The sequence below is a fragment of the Chrysemys picta genome, chromosome 1 (assembly GCF_011386835.1).
Source record: "Chrysemys picta bellii isolate R12L10 chromosome 1, ASM1138683v2, whole genome shotgun sequence".
In the NCBI taxonomy this organism is placed as follows: domain Eukaryota; kingdom Metazoa; phylum Chordata; order Testudines; family Emydidae; genus Chrysemys; species Chrysemys picta.
In genome coordinates this window covers 321,755,186-321,774,070 of record NC_088791.1, presented here as the reverse complement: position 1 = coordinate 321,774,070, position 18,885 = coordinate 321,755,186, and the positions used below count along the sequence as shown (strand labels likewise).

Here is an 18,885-nt window from a genome sequence, read left to right as displayed (position 1 = left end):
GGGTTCAGAGTCCAAAACTGAGTTCTCCATCATTCTTGTTGCTCTTCTCTGGACCCTCTCCAATTTCTTCACATCTTTCTTGAAATGCGGTGCCCAGAACTGGACATAGTACTCCAGCTGAGGCCTAACCAGCGCAGAGTTGAGAGGAAGAAAGACTTCTCGTGTCTTGCTCACAACACACCTGTTAATACATCCCAGAATCACGTTTGCTTTTTTTGCAACAGCATCACACTGTTGACTAATATTTAGCTTGTGGTCCACTATAACCCCTAGATCCCTTTCTGCCATACTCCTTCCTAGACAGTCTCTTCCCATTCTGTATGTGTGAAACTGATTTTTCCTTCCTAAGTGCAGCACTTCGCATTTGTCTTTGTTAAACTTCATCCTGTTTACCTCAGACCATTTCTCCATTTTGTCCAGAACATTTTGAATTATGATCCTGTCCTCCAAAGCAGTCGCAATCCCTCCCAGTTTTCTATCATCCACAAAGGGTATGACTAGCCCTTGGTGAATCCATGTTGACTGTTCCTTATCACCTTCCTTTCCTCCAAGTGCTTCAAAATGGATTCCTGGAGGACCTGCTCCATGATTTTACCGGGGACTGAAGTGAAGCTGACTGTTTTGCAGCTCCCCCACACACCCTGAGGCACACCCCCACCTTCACGGCAGCTCCCCATCCTCCCGGGCCCGGGGAGCCGTGCGGTAGCTCCCGACCCCAGCTGACCTCTGCTATGCCCCTTCCCCGAGCACACCGTTGCTGCTCCACTTCTCCCACCTCCCATGCTTGCAGCGCCAATCAGCTGTTTGGCACCGCAAGCCTGGGAGGGGAGGAGAAATAGAGCGGGGGCGGCGTGCTCAGGGAGGAGGCGGAGCAGAGGTGAGCTGGGGTGGGGAGCTGCCGCATGGCTCCCCAGGCCAGGGGGGTGGGGAGCTGCCGCGGGGGGGAAATTGGGGGCACCGCTTTTTGGCGACCCCAAATCTTGGTGCCCTAGGCAACCACCTAATTCGCCTTAATGGTAGCACTGGCCCTGCCCCATATCGCCACGATTTTTCAGAGATAATGGCCAATGGCTCTGCAATCACATCAGCCAACTCCCTCAGCACCCTTGGATGCATTAGATCTGAACCCATGGACATGTGCACGTCCAGCTTTTCTAAATAGTCCTTAACCTGTTCTTTCACCACTGAGGGCTGCTCACCTCCTCCCCATACTGTGTTGCCCAGTGCAGCAGTCTGGGAGCTGACATTGACTGTGAAGACCGAGGCAAAAAAAGCATTGAGTACTTCAGCTTTTTCCACGTCATCTGTCACTAAGTTGCCACCCCCATTCACTAAGGGTCTCACACTTTCCCTGACCTTCTTGTTGCTAATATACCTGTAGAAACCCTTCTTGTTATCCTTCACATCCTTTGCTAGCTGCAACTCCAGTTGTGCCTTGGCCTTCCTGAATACACCCCTGCATGCGCTAGCAATATTTTTATACTCCTTCCTAATCATCTGTCCAAATTTCCACTTCTTGTAAGCTTCCTTTTTGAGTTTAAGCTCACTGAAGATTTCACTGTTAAGCCAAGCTGGTTGCTTGCCATATTTGCTGTTCTTTCTGCACTTCAGGATGGTTTGTTCCTGTACCCACAATAAGGCTTCCTTAAAATACAGCCAGCTCTCCTGGACTCCTTTCCCCCTCATATTACCTTTCCAGGGGAACCTGCCCATCACTTCCCTAAGGGAGTCAAAGTCTGATTTTCTGAATTCCAGGGTCCATATTTTGCTACTCTCCTTTCTTCCTTTTGTGAGGATCCTGACCATCTCATGGTCACCGCTGCCACCCATTTCTACTTCCCCTAAAAAGCAACAGAGGGTCCTGTGGCACCTTTAAGACTAACAGAAGTATTGGGAGCATAAGCTTTCGTGGGTAAGAACCTCACTTCTTCAGATGCAAGTGAAGAAGTGAGGTTCTTACCCACGAAAGCTTATGCTCCCAATACTTCTGTTAGTCTTAAAGGTGCCACAGGACCCTCTGTTGCTTTTTACAGATTCAGACTAACACGGCTACCCCTCTGATACTTCCCCTACCAATTCTTCCCTTTTTTTTTTAGCAGCACGTCAAGAGGAGCATGGCCCTAGTCGGTTCCTGCAGTAGTTACCCAGGAAGTTGTCCCCAAAACTTCCTGGATTATCTGTGCATTGCTGTATTGCTCTCCCAGCAGATGTCAGGGTGATTGAAGTCCCCCATTAGTACCAGGGCCTGTGATCTGGAAACTTCAGTTAGTTCTCTGAAGAAAGCCTCATCTACATCATACTTCTGATTGGGTGGTCTATAGCACATGCCCACCACACATTCTCACAGTGCGTGTTTATTCAGGGCCTGATACTACTCTGAATGCAGTCATTAGGTTTGCACATGACTTTTGTCATCAGTGAGAGCAGAGTTGGATGCACACTACATAGACAAGATTTTCAAATGTGACTGGTGATTGTGGGTACCTTGGATTTTGGGTACTCAATTTAAGACATCACCTGATTTGGGTAAGTGCTCAGTGCTCTATCTATGAACAATTTCCACCTGGTGCTATCATAGCTATATCCAGTTCCAGTCACCAACAATAGAATCCTAGAATCATAGGACTGGAAGGGACCTCAAGAGGTCATCTAGTCCAGTCCCCTGCACTCATGGCAGGACTAAGTCTTATCTAGACAATCCCTGACAGGTTTTTGTCCAACCCAATGACAGAGATTCCGCAGCCTCCCTAGGCAATTTATTCCAGTGCCTAACTAACCTGACAGTTAGGAAGTTTGTCCTAATGTCCAATCTAAACTGCCCTTGCTGTAATTTAAGCCCATTGCTTCTTATCCTATACACAGAGGTTAATGAGAACAATTTATGTCCCTCCTCCTTGTGACAACCTTTTATGTACTAGAAAACTGTCCCCTCTCAGTCTTTTCTTTTCCAGACTAAACAAACCCAATTTTTTCAGTTTTCCCTCATAGCTCAGACTGACCTGAGCTGCATTCAGATTAGAGGCCTGAAGGATATATTCCATTGTCACTCCCCTGAGCCACCAAATCTCCCACTTTTGCCATCCGACACCCCCATCGTTCGCAATACCTTTATCTAGGGTTATGTCAGTCCCTTCTACTTCATTACAAAAGACACAAAGAAATTATAACAGTTCAGGTAGTGCGTGATGATAGGATCAGTTGTTTAGAATAATATTGTAATGAATGGGGGGGGGGGGTGACTGCCCTCTACTGGATGGAATCAGAACTACTCAACTGCGTGTCATAGGCCCTGTGCAAAATAGCTCACATAGTCGAGATGTGCTTTAGGAGTAAACATACCAGAGCACGGTGAACTTCCACATGATCACAGTGTCCGGCATAACGCTGACTGTCAAGGTCCTAGATGGTCATAGCTGTCTTAGAACTATCAACTCTTATGAAGCAGAGAGTTAACGTCTAGTTCTGTGCTTCTATCTTCTTCTTCTAATGTCTTTCCCCTTGCTTCTACCCTGGAGCTGCCCACTTCTGCCTCCCGCTCTGCCTCTCCTTTACAGCTAGTGCAGTCTCTTAAAGTCATCATATTGTCTGAAAGGCTGAGCTGGGAGTTCAGCCTGCAGGGCAATTAAATTAAATTCACTGGCCCCTTCTCTAGTGCTGCTGACCAGAAAGACCAGGAGTCTGGACCAAAAGAACCCAAGACTGTTATATACACAAACATAAAATAGCTTTATTGCTGAGTGACACATTAATAAATAGCCTAAATACAATACTAAGATAAGTTAAAACTATATACAATACATTTAACATTTCTCGGTTATTTAAAATAATATTTATCAGGGATCACAGCTCTTATGTGACTCAGACATAAAGTAAAAGATAAATAACACTGATTAGAAACAAAACATTGATGAAAAGCCATCTCTAGTGCATACAAAATTGGGTTCTGTTTCTTTTGCTTTGTGTGTCTGCTCTTATTTGCAGTCAAACCAACTATTTCTCTGCATTTCACGAATAACTTTCTTGGACTTGGTGTCTATCTCATACTGCTTTGAGCCATGGAAAAAATAGAAATTTCCTAGAAATACAAACAAAATGAATAATTACTTTGTACAAATGTATATTCATTCTCTTTCCACAAACAATGCTGCAACTTAAAATGTGTACACATAAAGAAACACCCTTACAAATGTCTGTAATGATTCTTGAATCTATGGAAATGCACATTTTCCAGCATATTCAACTATCAAAGTATTTTTTTCTATTTACCTTTTTCTTGAAAAGCAGCATCAACCTTATTGCCAATTCTTGGAAAGTCAACTGATATGCGTCTTGGATAACCCTTTTCCATGGATTTGGTGACTTCATCATAACTGAATGAAGAAATGAGATGAAAATAATACATAAGCATGTGATATTTAATATTGACTCCAACTGATCTTTACAACAAGTAAGTCCTGCCCTTAGCTAAAACTCACTAACCATGAGCTACTGTAAACTCATTGAATTGTATAAATTCTTACTATATGAATACTTTCACCTTTACTAATCTATGCACAGTTGTCCGTAGCTATTCTGACTAAATAGTTTGTTTTTCCTATTGATAGCTGTAGGAGGAGCGGTGTGGGGCCCAAGTGTGTAACATTGACATCTGGGCCCTCATCCTGCAAAGACATTTCTGTACCTGATTTGCTTTGTGCTTATGAGCTGTCAATGGGACTAGTCACCTGAGTGAAGCTAAGCATACGCATAAGACTTTGCAGGATGGGGCCTTGGTGAGCACTTAGTTATGTGATAGTCTCACCCAAGAAGAAACAGGGGTGTGTTTTTTTGTGAGGGGGAGTGGTTACAAAACCTGTCCATTTGTAGAAATATTTTCTTAATTTAATTTTAGAAAATGATTGAGTAAAGTTCCCCATTGCACGGGACAGCAGCAGTGCTGTAAAGGCCAGCCTTGCCCCAGCCCTGATCGGGTAGGGGTTGAAATAAGAGGAGGATCTGGTCTTTCCACCCTCACACAGCTATTGGTGGCTATACAGCTGATAGGAAATCCCACCTGCTACTGTAACACCAACAGGCCCCAGTCATCGGAATCAAACCTGGGACTTCTGGAGCTAAATGCATGAGCCTCTACTACATGAGCTAAAAGCCATATGGCCATTAGCTAAGGCTATAGAGCAAACTCATTAATCTCTCTCTAAGTGGTCTCGTTGCTACTTGATGTGACAGAACACCACACCCAGGAGGTGTGTGGGTTACACTACCAGCTCTCCTACCACTGGAGGCGGGGCATACCACTTGGGGGAGGCAGCTCATGGTAGGCATGAGCTGCAGGGACACCGCAGGCACAAATAGAGAACGAAGTCAGGGCCGGGAGATGGGCACAGGGAGCTGTCTAAACATGGGGTCCCTACAGGCCTGCATCACACACAAGAATCAGCCAGTGCTGAAAAGGAGGGGGGTACCTTCAACTTGGACTAAGGACAGAGACTGGAAGGGCAGTTGAGATTTTTACTGATGGATTTATGATGCACTCCTATTAACTGTTCTTTGCAATGACACCGGGGCTCAGCCTATGCTAATTAAGGTGCTGGGATGGAACTCTGCAGTAGTGCATTGGTCACAAGAACGAGAAAACAAAAATGAGTAGACAAAAAAGTGAAAGTGACGTGTCTATTCCCATTGACCCAAGTGAGAGAAAGGCAAGAAAAACAGATTTAAATGGCTGTGCTAAGCTCTGTACAAACCTGTAACACAAAGCCAGTCCCTGTCCAAATTACACTATTATACTATAATGAACTGGCCACTGTGTTGGTGTACCCTACCTTCTGCTGGGTAGAATTGGATATGTTCACCTATGTTATAGGAACATACTACAGTAAAAGCTGTGTTATTTGGCCTTGTACCAGCCGGAAAGATCTATAAACTGACATTTCTAATCTTCACCGGAAGTCCAGTTTATAGTCCAGTTGGCATGGGCCAGCAGGCTCCATACCTGGCTCCGCGTGGTTCCCTTGAAGCAGAGACATATCCCTGCTTCTCCTAGGTGGAGGAACAGCCACGAGGGGTTCGGCGTGCGGGAGAGGGGAGGGACATGGGCTCTGGGAGGGAGTGTGGGTTCAGGAGGGGGCTCCGGGCAGGGGGTTGGGACATGGGAGGGGGTTCAGGGTGACGGATCCAGGATGCGCTCACCTTCGGGGGCTTGCTGCAAGCAGCGACCTGGTCCTATTGTTCCTAGGTAGAGGCGCGGCTAGGTGGCTCTGTGTGCTGCCTCCTCTCGCATGTGCCACCCCCGCAGTTCCCATTGGCCATGGTTCCTGGCCAATGGGAGCTGCGGAGCCAGTGCTCGGGGTAGGGTGGGGGCAGAGCACGGAGCTGCCTAGCTGTGCCTCCCCCCAGGAACAGCAGGGACAGGTTACTGCTCGTAGGGAGCTGCCCATACCCCCTCCCGCACCCAAACTCCTTCCCTCTTAGTTAAACGGAATTTTTCACTTACCGGCACCCACCGTTCTCCCGCCATGCCCGATAAAAAAGCTTTTACTGTACTAGCAGCGAATGGAAAATGTTCTTTAACTCGAGTGTTTTAAGGAAAAGGAAGATCTGAGTTCTATCTTTGTTGTCATTGAAATTCTGCTTAATAATGGGGTGTGCAATATACCAGTCATGAAATCCTACTCAAGGGAGCCACAGATTTGTCATAATTCCAAATGTAAAGGCTTAATAAGGCTTTAAATAAACTGCATGGATTATTTGCTGGGAGAATTTAATCTTACCTCCAATACTTGTTACCTACAAAGAAGTACGTTTTTTTTGTATTCTCATCATAAACAGCAGCATCAATTGTCTTAACGTATCTTGGAAAGCCCAGGGTGTGGATGTTCCTAGGAAAACCTGGATGTACAGAGTATCCACTGAGAACCCAGTATTGGTTGCCTGTCAAGAAAAACAAGATAGAAAAGCTTGAGAGGTACTTCTGATGAGCTTAAGCAGTATTTAATTACAGTCGTGGAGCTTCCCCAAGGAAACTTTTCTGTTCCCTGAGGGATGTATTCCATTGATAGCATTGAATTTGAAGACACTCCTTTCTTGCAAGGCAGCTGGAATGTTTAAGGTTTCAGGACACTTGGATTTTTTGCTTTATAAATTCATTAGAGTAGTTAAAAAAAACATTTCCCCCCCATGGGAGCTGGGATTGTTCAGCACCTCTGGAAATCAGGCCACTTAGTTAGGTGCCTAAATATGAATTTAGCTGACTAAATGTAAACACTCCATTTTAAACACTTTAGCTCAGATATATAACTGATCCTCTCACCTGCCTTAAGCACATCGTTTAACTTCACTCTCAGTTTTCCTCTCAGTTATGAAATAGGCACAATATTTTATTTCACAGGACTGTTGTGAGGTTTAATTAGTTAATGACTGTGAAACTGCACTTTGAAGTGAAAAGTTATGTAAGTGCTAGGTGGTGGTGGTTATTATTAATAATAATAATTGCTTCTTCATTTCCACATGTAAGAAGAATGTCTAGGAATTCAGTAGAAATACCTTTAAAAAGAAACACTTGATCCTTTTTGTCAATTTCATAAGCAGCTTCAAAGCCAGAAGGTAGGGTTGGCCAGAAGGAAGAAATTAAATCATGCTCAATACCTGGGAAATAAGGGCTCTTGCGCCAGATGTACCTGATTGAAAAGAGAAGTTGCTTGTTTATATAATCATATTTTATCATTAATTTACGAGATCGTCAATAGGAAAATTTAATAAAAATTCCTACTACATGAGCTGTATATTTGTTCCTTAGTTGCAGGTGGTGGGACATACCCCCAACCCACAGATCATGTCCCTTTGGAGATGCAATGCCCATTTCCTAGTGCCCTCTTCAGCGCTACAGCGAAATCCCGTCCTATTTCTTTGCACTGTGGTTCTTCCACCATGCCCTTTTACCTCACCCTTTCCCTCCCATTCCTTTGGTCCCCAGTAAGGCACAGGGAAGAGCTGAAACCTATCTGTAACGCTGTGTCAGGAGGAATCCTTTTGCCCACCATGTAAATGCAGCCATCTCTTCGGTGCAATGTATCAGCTCTTTGACAATGCACAGCAACACTAAACTGCACCTTTTAGGAGGGACATTTAAGAATAATTTCTTCCATTGAATCTTCACGAAGTATTTATGCAGGCAGAATGTCCTTCCCTGAGTTGGTATTTGGCCAAAACCCTGGGGATGCCACTTTTATTCCATCTTGCAAGAAGTGCATTGGGATCTTTAAATGACCCGTTAAAGGGTTAAGTATCAGATCTCATTGAAAAGATGGCGCCTCTAACAGCAGGGTGTCGCCAAGCACTGCAGCTGGAGCCTTGATTCAATGCTGTCTGGAGGCTAAGAATGCCACCTACTGAATCACCAACAACACTTTCGATAGCCCCATAGTTTTCCCTTTAGATCTGCCATCCGCAGCCTGACACCAGTCTGTCAAGAACAATGCTTCATGTGATATGGCTGCAGGCCAAAGTACAATGCTCTGATTGCACAATTGCCATGGAAATGTAACAGACCATGCACAGGATGACTAAGGATGATTTAAAATATTAATATTTACTCACCTGTCAGAAAGCCCAGTTACTTTGCCCAGGTTACAAGGGCAAGTAGAAATTTGTGAGGTTGTGTTGACTATACATTTGGAAGGAAATCCCCCCTCTTGAACTAATTGTCAAAGCATTGCCATTACAAGTGTAGTTTAAGCAAAACTTGATGTTGACAAAACAGAAATAAATTTACCTGTCTTTAAAGAATATTATTTCCCCACGCAGGGTGGTGATGGCATCAAAAGTCATGTGAGGGTCACAGATGCCTGTTGTTGATGTTTCTGTTGGGGTTTCTGTGGGTGGTGTGGAAGCTGGTGGCTCAGTAGAGGCTGGGGGTCCTTAGGGAAGAGGTAAAAGCAGAATTGGAAAGTCAATTAGTATTGCTATTACAGCACTTGGAGAACAGCAATATTGGGCCAAATTCTCCGTTGGTTTGAAACAGTGTTTTCCCATTCTATCTAGGTAATTATATGGCCACCACTGCCATATTATCTGAATGCTTCACAATCTTTAATGTAAAAAGAAGAACAGGAGGACTTGTGGCACCTTAGAGACTAACAAATTTATTAGAGCATAAGCTTTCGTGGACTACAGCCCACTACTCTGAAATCTTTAATGTATTTACCCTCACAATATCCCTGTGGGATAGGACAATGCTATTATCCCCGTTTTACGGATGAGGGAACTGAGAGGATTAGTGACACAGAAGCTCTATGGCAGAGCAAGGAATTGAACCTGGGTTTCTGGAGTCCTAGCCTAGTGCCTTCACCACTGCCTCTCTGAACTCCTCCTTGATATTAATGGAGCTGTGCCAATTCACGTCTGCTTAGGAGCTGGCACAAGACTGTCACAAAGTTTCATACAGAAACATATTTAAACCTTTCGGATTAGTGAAGCCCAGGAAGCACTCACCTCTGCAGGGGAGGCAGGGGGTGACTAATATGCACGAAGGGGTCGCACTATGTGCTCCTCCTCATAGTTAGCCAGCTGAGCTAGCTCGTGCAGATGGAGTTAGAGTGAGCCATGGCCTTACCTGCTTCTCATCCCTTTGGCTATGATTAGCACCCAAGAGGACACAAGAGGGAACACAGTCCCTGTGTAAAGGTATGAGCAAGGACTGCAATTACAGCCAGCCCCTGTACACTGCTCTAAGGACGGAGGCGCCTTACCCCCTTCACACCCCACACAGGTAGGCCACAGTATGGCTCTTGGTTACACATTCTCATCAGATTGTTTGTAACCTGTATGAGAGAGACTTTAAAAAAAGGTGATGCTTCCTCCTTACCATATAGGGTTTGAATGCCATCAACATCGTCCTGAGGGAGCCTGTAGTTTCTGGTCTCTGTCTGCAGATAGGCTGGATACATCAAGGAGCCAAGGACATTTGAATGACCAAGACCCAATGAGTGGCCAAACTCATGAGCAGCAACAAGGAACAAGTTGAATCCTAAAAATATAAAAAGCGTAGAATGCATGTAGATTAAATAAATGTCCCCGTAAAACAATAGGAAAGGACGGGTGAGGTCCCAGAGGAGCGGAGAAGGGGGAACATAGTACCTATCTTTAAAAAAGGGAAACAACGGAAATGTCTACACTGCATTGTAAACCTGGCTCTGTGTGACCTGGGATTCTGAACACAATGTTTCCAAGCCCATGCTTAAGCATCCATACTGCATTGTAAATCTGGGTTCCCAATTGCTGGACCCAGGCCTCACAGCTGTATTAGCACATCCATATGGCACTACACACACCTTCTGACTCTGGTCTGCAGCTTGAGCTGTGTCCACCCTGCAAAATGACAGGGCTTGGATCCAGCTCACAGTGGGACTCAGGCTCTGAACCACTACCACCCCATCCCCAACACCCCTCCAACCACTTCCCCCCCACACACAGCACCAGGTCCTTAGTGCTTGCTGATCTATGTCAGATGATTTGTACATGGACAGAAGGGGGGCTTTGACGCAAACCTGAATAAGATCCCCGGCTTAGTATGCAGCATTGACGTACGCAAAGAGGACCCAGGGAATTATAGACCAGTCAGTCTAACTTCGAGTCATGGAAAGATACTGAAAAAATTCTTAAACAAACACTTTGTAAGCACCTAGAGAATAAGAAGGTTATAGGGTATAGCCAACATGGATTTGTGAAGAACAAATCATGCCAAACCAATCTCATTTCTTTCTTTGACAGAATTACTGGCCTAAGTATAGGAGGGAAGCAGTAGACGTGATATATCTTGATTTCAGAAAGACGTTTGACATAGTCCCACATGTCATTCACATCAACAAACTAGGGAAATCTGGTCTAGATTAAATTACAATAAGGTGGGTGCACAACTGGTTGAAAAACCATAATCAAAAGTAGTTACAAATGGTTCACTGTCACTGCATCTAGTGGGTTTGTCCTGAGTCTGGTACAATTCAATATTTTCATTAATTATTTGGATAATAGAGTGGAGAGTGTGCTTTTAAAATTTCTGGAGGAAAGCTTAGAATTCAAAATTACCTTTATAAATTGAAGAACTGGTTTAAAATCATCAAGATGAAATTCAATAAAGACAAGTGCAAATTACTACACTTAGGAAGGAAAAATCAAATGACAACTGCAAAATGGAGAATAACTGGCTAGGCAGTAGTACTGCAGAAAAGGTTCTGGGGTTATAGTGGATCACAAACGGAACATCAGCCAGCAATGTGATGTAGTGGTAAAAAAGATGAATATGTTTCTGGGATATATTAACAGGAGTGTCATATGTAAGACTCAAGAGGGAATTGTGCTTCTTGTGAGGCATCAGCTGGAATACTGTGTCCAGTTTTGGGTGCCACACTTTAAGAAAGATGTAGACAAATCTGAAAGCATCCAGAGCAGGGAAACCAAAACGGTAATAGGTTTACAAAACATGATCTATGAGGAAGGGTTAAAAAAAGCTGGGCATGTTTAGTCTTGAAAAAAGACTGTGAAAAGAATTAGTTTTTGATTATGTATTGGTTATTACATTTTTATTATTACAAATATGAGGCCAGCCAACATTAAAGCATCTGTTCATACTGCAGAAATATCCCTCCTTACATATAACCAAGGTTTTGTTAATATTGATGAATTCAGAGGCCAGGAGCGGCTATTATGATTGTCTCGACTGACTTTCTGAATAACACAGGCCATGGAATTTCACTCCGTAATTCCTGCATTGAGCCCCATAGCTTGTGATTCCATAATATAACCCACGATAAAGCACACTAGACAGAAGCACCCAACGTGAACCACAAATACACTCATCCACTGAACACACATTGTTTTCCCTGCACAAGGTTATTAAAAGTTATCATCACTTTATTACTTTATTTTGCTTTAAAAGTGGTGAGTTCAGTATTTTACAACTGCTAAGAGCCTCACCCTGAGGGCACAATTCTATGCCGTACACTAGTAATGCCCATTGTCTAACTCAGTCAAACCAGTCCACATCCATGGTAATTCCAGTCACTCCACGGGAGCCACAGTTGAAGTCATTGCATTGACTTCAGCGGAATTACTATGGATTGTCATGGGTGTCACTGAGCTCAGAATCTGAACCACTGATTTCAAGGCGAATTCTGCTGAGAAGTACAGCAGGTTCAGACCCTTTATAAGTAGTTATTACTAAGATGCGTTACTTTTGTGTCCCCATCTCTTTCCAGTGTCAAAATGAGCTAATAGCTCTTAAAATCAAATACTGCACAGCAGAGAATGCTAATGAAATAGTAAGGAATACCTACCTTTAAAATCTTTTGTCCAGTATTCATCCTCATCAAAGTGGGCATCTCCACCAATACCTTCGCCCGGTGCAAAGGCATGAGCGAGAGTTCCACCCGGTCCATCAAAGGAAAAGAAGTCACCATGAACTAGAAAAGGATACATAAAAGTATGATTCTTCTTAATCAGGACTGTAAGTAAAGGAGTCAATACTTATCCTTGACACATGGGGATTCTCTTACATCCAGCCACAAAGGAGATCATTATATCTGCGTTGCCTTCATAAACTCTGGTGAATTTCAGTGGGGTCACGCTGCTCCAGACGTTCCAAGCCTTCTCAATCGCTTCATCTACATCAGCTGGTTCCATGTCCGGTGTATAGTTCAAAATCCTTTAAATGCATAATAAGGAAATAAATTTAGGCAATTAAAAATGCAACTAACAGGACATGTACTTATAGTTAAACATTTTGCTTCCTTGTTGTCTGTATATTACTATTTGTATGTCTTGTCTTTTTAGACAATATGCTCCTTGATACACAATATATGTCTACCTCTGTGTTTGTTTAGTGCCTACAACAATAGGGCTTTGATCCTGATTCAGGCTCCTAGGTGCTACCATAATGATAAGAATAAATAATAATAAACATATAAAACTAATTCTTTCTGTAATTCCCAGAGGCACTCAAGGAAACACATTGAAATATTACCTATATTTCAGATCTGTTTTTGTCCATCTAGGAGACCGTGGAAAGGTGCTGAACTGACCGACATCAGGTATTCCACACCTGGGCTGCTTCATCACCTTCAGAGTACTGGAATCCAGTTCCCCAGTCACTTTCAGCCCAAAGAATTTCTGCATTTCTTGGATTTTGTCAGTTATGGGTTTGCTGTTCTTTATTTTAAAGATAGGTTCTGCCTCTGTTTTAAGTTTATAGTACTTTTCCAGATATTTCTGACGGGAAAAAAATACCCACATTTTATGACATTCATGTTTCTTTTAAAATGTATAGAATAATCTTAATAATTATATAGTTATTGCTGTGATCTTAATATGATAAAAGACTAATTCTTCCTATCAGCTTTATGCATATATACTGTCTACAGTCATTACCTCAGCAAATTGCATGTCTTCTTCATTTTTCTTCTCTGTTTCCGGAAGTAGTGGTAAAGCATAAGAAAATGCTACACAAAGTAAGATCTGGAATGAAAGACTCTTCATTTTCAAGATCGCTTCTTTTTCCTGTCACTAGTTTAACAAAATCTCTCAGTCTCTAACTTTTCTATGCATGTCTCTTCAGTGTCCTGGTATATATATCACTTGGCTGCTCTGTAAAATCAACAGTGGCATGACTCACAGTTTATAACATCCTCTGATTTTCCACAAAACATACACAATGCTACTTTTAGGAGAAGTATGACACACTACAGGTGACCTCGTCTGAAACCCCCTGATTTTGCAATGTTGTCAGAGGATGTCCAGGATACTTTCTTGTTCCTTTCCTTCCCATTTTCCCCCCTTTCCTTCGTAAATTAGGCAAACATTTTCAGACTTGAGTTCAACACCAAAAGTTATATCTAGGTTTCTGCATAAAAGTAGTCTGATTTTTCAGAGGTGCTAAAGGGCTGCAGTGTGAGAAACAATATTATGTTAGCAAATGTTAGAGTTGTCTTAATCTAGTAAGTTGTTCCAATTTGTTGTCAGTAGTTGTCTTGTTTTATAAGCTAAAATTGTAATATGAAATTATTTTGCTTTAAAATAATTTTGTTTTGTTACAAGTATAGTCTGCTTGTTAAAAGATTGTTTAACTGTTCCCTTTGCTGTTCCCTTTAATTGCTTGTTAGAAAATTGTTTAGCCATTCTTTGTGTGTGTGAGGATGCAAGTGTGTGAGTAAATAAGAAGAGATGCCAGCAGCAGATGGGCATAATCACCCAGGGAGTGAAGAAATGAAGACGTCAATATTATCTTGTCCTGTTGGCCAAAAAGTGCAGATTAACAACCCTAAAGTACAAAAGTATATGCCTCAAAACAAGAACAAAATGCCAGATAAGAAGGTGAAAGATGGTTATGTATACAACCAGTTCTGTGATAAACAATGCAAGCATGACACAAAAGCAAGACCCATAGACTTGCTTGAGAACTAACTATTATAAAAGATGGGTGAGAACAACAGAGCTTTGGGTTTGTTCTGCATTAACAACAGAGCATCAGACGTGTCCGACTTGAGGCACAGCTCCCTCCTTGTGTACAGTCTAGCTGGCCACTAGGCTGACTCGAGCAACGATAAGGACTGGGAACTATAACACAGGCTGCAGAATCTTTGTGGTGTGTGTGTGTATGTAGAAACATATACTGATTTTGATACTTGTTTAGTGTTTTAAATAAACGTGTTGTATTGCCTTGTCCCCTGAAAAAGATTCTGTGAGTTTTTATAAGCATAACAGCAGTTCCCACTAAGGTGCTCAGAGCAGGATTTTCTCCTGCGCACGGTACAATATCTGCAGAAGTTATTCCTTGACCTCTTTATGCCCTACAAGATTGACCTAGGCCTGAGGACAGGGCCTCTGTGCATCTTGAAAAGTCAGTAGGCTCCCTTCCCTCAGTCTCAGTTGTTGCTATTGATTTCAGCAATATAGGCTGCCATGCCAGTTAAGCTGCCTGTGCATACATGGTCCTTAGCATACAGCCTGGGGCAGATGTGCCTGGAGTTTGAGGGAGAGGAATCCTCTCTTGGAGTATGTTTACACAGCATTTTGGAGCGAGCCTCCCTGCCTGCATCAAGTGACTCGAGCTAGCAGGCCTTGCACTAGCACTCCAAAAACAGCACTTTGAAATTGCAGCTTAGGGATCCAAAGTCTGCAGATCCCAAGTTCCAGTCCAAGCAGCCACTTCAAAGCACAGTCTGTACAGTGAGCCCCACGAGCCCAAGACTTTTGACCAGGTTGGGCAGCTTGCTCCATAATGCTATCTGAACATACCCTATGGGGGATTCATTTAACCAAAAGGCTGGAGTAGATTCTGCTGCCCCCTTTTGTGGCAATAGTGAATTTTTGGCCCTGTCTCCTGGTCCACCCATATCTCTCCCCTCCACTCCCCCCACAGTGACATGTACGGGGCCTCAGTAGAGCACCCCAGAACTACACTGGCCCTCTGCCCAGGGAGTCTCCACATCTATGGAGGAAGGGACAGGATTTGCCCTCTGATGAGCTGAGTGAACAAATCTATGTATGCTCAGTATGTGGTTTTCAAATGTGCCTAACTAGGTCAAATCAAGACCAGTTTCCTTTGGAACAAGGCCTTGCACTGTTCCTCAAGCCAGATGTCAAGTTGCAGATCTCAGCCACTGTGGTACTAGGATTGTTTTTAAAAGGCTGTAAGAAATTTGCTATTGCTGAAAAACTATTTTCTTTCTTGCTTGCTCTCTCCTTTCTTTTCTCCCCCCCCCCCCATTCAAAAATGGCTAAGTTGTTTGTCAGATCAAATTTCCACTCCCACCCTCTCCTTCCCAAACCATATTTGTGCACAAACCAACTATGGGAAATGTCAGCTTCCAACAGTGAATATTTCAGAAAGATGCAAGCAACTAACGACAGGATTAAAATAGAAATAGTTGTGCAACCTTAAATCTGGAGCAACATGATTAGCACCCCACTATAAATAATTATATCCCCTCTGCAAGGACCAAGCATATCTAATAATGGGTGTTGCCACAATAGGTTCTGGGGAAGGTATGAGTATCCATATCATAACCTTATCCCAGTTTGATTGCTAATCCATGGGCCCTACCATAGGACTTCATGAGGGAGAGTAGGACTTTGACCTCACTTTCTTCCTGCCTCTCCACAATGCTTGAAATGCTGTATCTTATTCAATGACATTTGACACATGGGACCATAATGTTCTTATCTGTAAACTTCAGTCCCTAGGATTGGCAACTGAGCATGTTAGTAACTAAAAAAATTACAGACCAGATTGTGCTTAGCTCTTGCCCAGAGCTCTCAGAAGGTTGAGGTAGGCTAATGAATAAGTGAGTTCTGCAAGTTGTTAGAGAGCAGTTCCCACATTTCTAAGTAATGGTACAGGAACCATGGCAGGGGTATCCAGGAGGCATTGTGACTCAAATCGTCCCACTGAGGCACAGTTCCTTCTTTGCTTGCCCCTTGCTCTGGGGGTAGACAGGGAGAGCTAAGTAATCTGCTACTGGCCTATGCCCGTAACACCATTACAATTGACTGCACTGCTGTGTGTATGTGTGTGGGTGGGGGGAGACCAGGAGCCACCCTCCTGCTCCGGATGGGAGATGTACAGAGTTTAAAACATATATTTGTATAATACAGAAGTGAAAAAGCAGAAATCCCTACAGCATCAGTGACAGGCTCTCAGGAAGCAGTGCCCACTTCTACAGAAGGGACTTTCAGCGATCTAGCTTAGTTACTTATATTCATCGCTAGAGTGACTGAGCACCTCACAATCATTAATATATTCATCTTCACAGCACCGCTCTGAGGTAGAGAAGTGCTATTATCCTAATTTTATAGATGGGGAACTGAAGCTCAGAGAGGCTAAGTGACTTCTCAAGGTCTGTAGCAGAGCTAGGAATTAAACCCGGGTCTCCTGAGTCTTCAGGCTAATGTCCTAACTGCTGGACCATCCTTCCAGTATTATGGATCACCACTAGTGCAACATATTTCTCCAGTCCAACTCACATAGTTGTCTGAGGTCTCAAAATGTTGCTTTTAATTAAATTTCAACAGTACTAAATTTTTCTGCAGATAAACAAAGTCCCAGGGTTAGCTGGAAATTTTGTGATTTCTTAACTACAGATATTTGAAATTCTACCCAGAAGTAGAATTTGGCACTTTGGCAATATTGGGTTATGGAGAGAAGGAAAGGAAAGATAAATTAACACAGTTGGAAACAATCACACTCACAATCACACTCATATCTTGACTTTAGTAAGGCTTTTGATATTACCTCGCATAACATTCTCAAACAAACTAGGAAAATACAACCCAGCTACTATACAGAGGGTTCATAACTGATTGGAAAACTGTTCCCAGAGAGTAATCAGTGATTCACAATCAAGCTGGAAGCACATATCAAGTGGGGTCCTTCAGGGAACAGTTCTGGGTCCAGTTCTGTTCAATATCTTCATCAATTATTTAGATAATGACATAGAGAATACACTTATAAAAACTTATCACACAGAGAGCCACGCTGAAGAATCAAGGCCTTGGCAGGCCTAAGGATGGAAGAAGTAGCTAGGTCTTTTCACTCTATTGGAGCAGGTGGTGGCCTATATGAGAACAGGTTCCCATTGCTTTAGTGCTGTTACTACTTACTGGGTACGGGGTGAAATCACACAGGCTTTGAATGACCAGAAACTCTGAATGTCCACCTGGCAAGACAGACCCATCCTGCCATTATGCAGCCAGATTCCAAAGACCCTGCAGATGACTGAGGTGTCCAGAAGGACAGGGACAATCTTATTTATTGGAACCTATGGGGACCCCACCAGTTCTCACAGCTCTCTCTACACGCAGTCTCCCTCTACCCTATATAATGGTGTCTTCCTGCCGGAAAGATGGACTATTGCCTTCTTCTGTATCTTCTTTGGAGCAAGAACTGTGCTTCCCTCTGAAGAGGAATGCTAAGCAGGACCACTGCCTGCCTATAATCCTAAGGGATGGAGATAATCTACTCTCTCCACTGTACTGCAGCCAGGAGGGACATGGATCACCCCACCACCACCAACAGCCATTGTTGCTGGCCATCTGAGAGAGAACATACTAAATGCAGCCACTCCATCTGAGGAAATTAATTAAAATGGCTTTAACTATTTGTCCTGCTGACTGCCTAGGGTAGACTCATCCAGTCAGGAAAACAGGGCCAATATCATGCGGCAACAATGAAGACCAGCTAACCCAGTGCAAAATTTGAAAAAGCAGTCTGAAATTTTGTTTCTAGTGCCCAGAAATTTTCAAGTTTCTGAAAAATGGCTTCCCATTTGATAAAGGTTCCATAAAATTCAAACACAGATACATCTTAATAAAACAGTCTGATATCAAAGAGACTACAGCTGGACAAATCATCCACTTTAAGTAAATTACCTGATGAATTTAACCCTTTTTGTGTGTGTGTGTGTGTTTGAGAATTTTGTGTGAACAAATTCTGATTTCTGCAAATATCTTAGCTATTCACAAATATGACCCGAATGGGTGGAATTAACATGTGCCAGGCTATGGCTTGCTTGAAAACCCTTCATTTTAACTACCCATTCCTTGTCATGTGAGACTGGTCTGCTGTCACATGGCATCATTTTGGCTTCCTAATTGGTTGACCGAGACTTTAGAAAAGGAATAAAAATTAACAAATTGTGAATAACAAGCAGTGAATAATGAAAAGAGGACCATCTTGGATACACATGTGAATGTGGGCATTTGTATGAAGAACAGACATTCATATGAACAAAAGCTGCTCATGTGAATGTTCCTGAATAGCGTTTACTCATGTAAGGGTCTAAATGTACTGAATGAATGCTTCCCTGACAGCTAGCTGGGAGGGGGAGAGAATTTGGG

At 43.1% G+C, this 18,885-nt stretch overlaps 1 protein-coding gene across 1 annotated transcript; it reads right to left on the bottom strand.

Annotated features, from left to right (window-relative positions):
• Positions 1 to 3,743: 3,743 nt before the first annotated feature.
• On the bottom strand, positions 3,744 to 14,166 carry LOC101931498 (stromelysin-1). The gene is made up of 11 exons (XM_065583112.1): positions 14,083 to 14,166; positions 13,420 to 13,548; positions 13,016 to 13,260; positions 12,549 to 12,697; positions 12,330 to 12,455; positions 9,863 to 10,024; positions 8,771 to 8,915; positions 7,543 to 7,676; positions 6,771 to 6,930; positions 4,267 to 4,370; positions 3,744 to 4,075 (listed from the first exon to the last, which is right to left on the bottom strand). The coding sequence occupies exons 1-11, from the start codon at positions 14,164 to 14,166 to the stop codon at positions 3,972 to 3,974; spliced, it is 1,542 nt and encodes a 513-aa protein (XP_065439184.1). The 3' UTR covers positions 3,744 to 3,971.
• Positions 14,167 to 18,885: the final 4,719 nt, after the last annotated feature.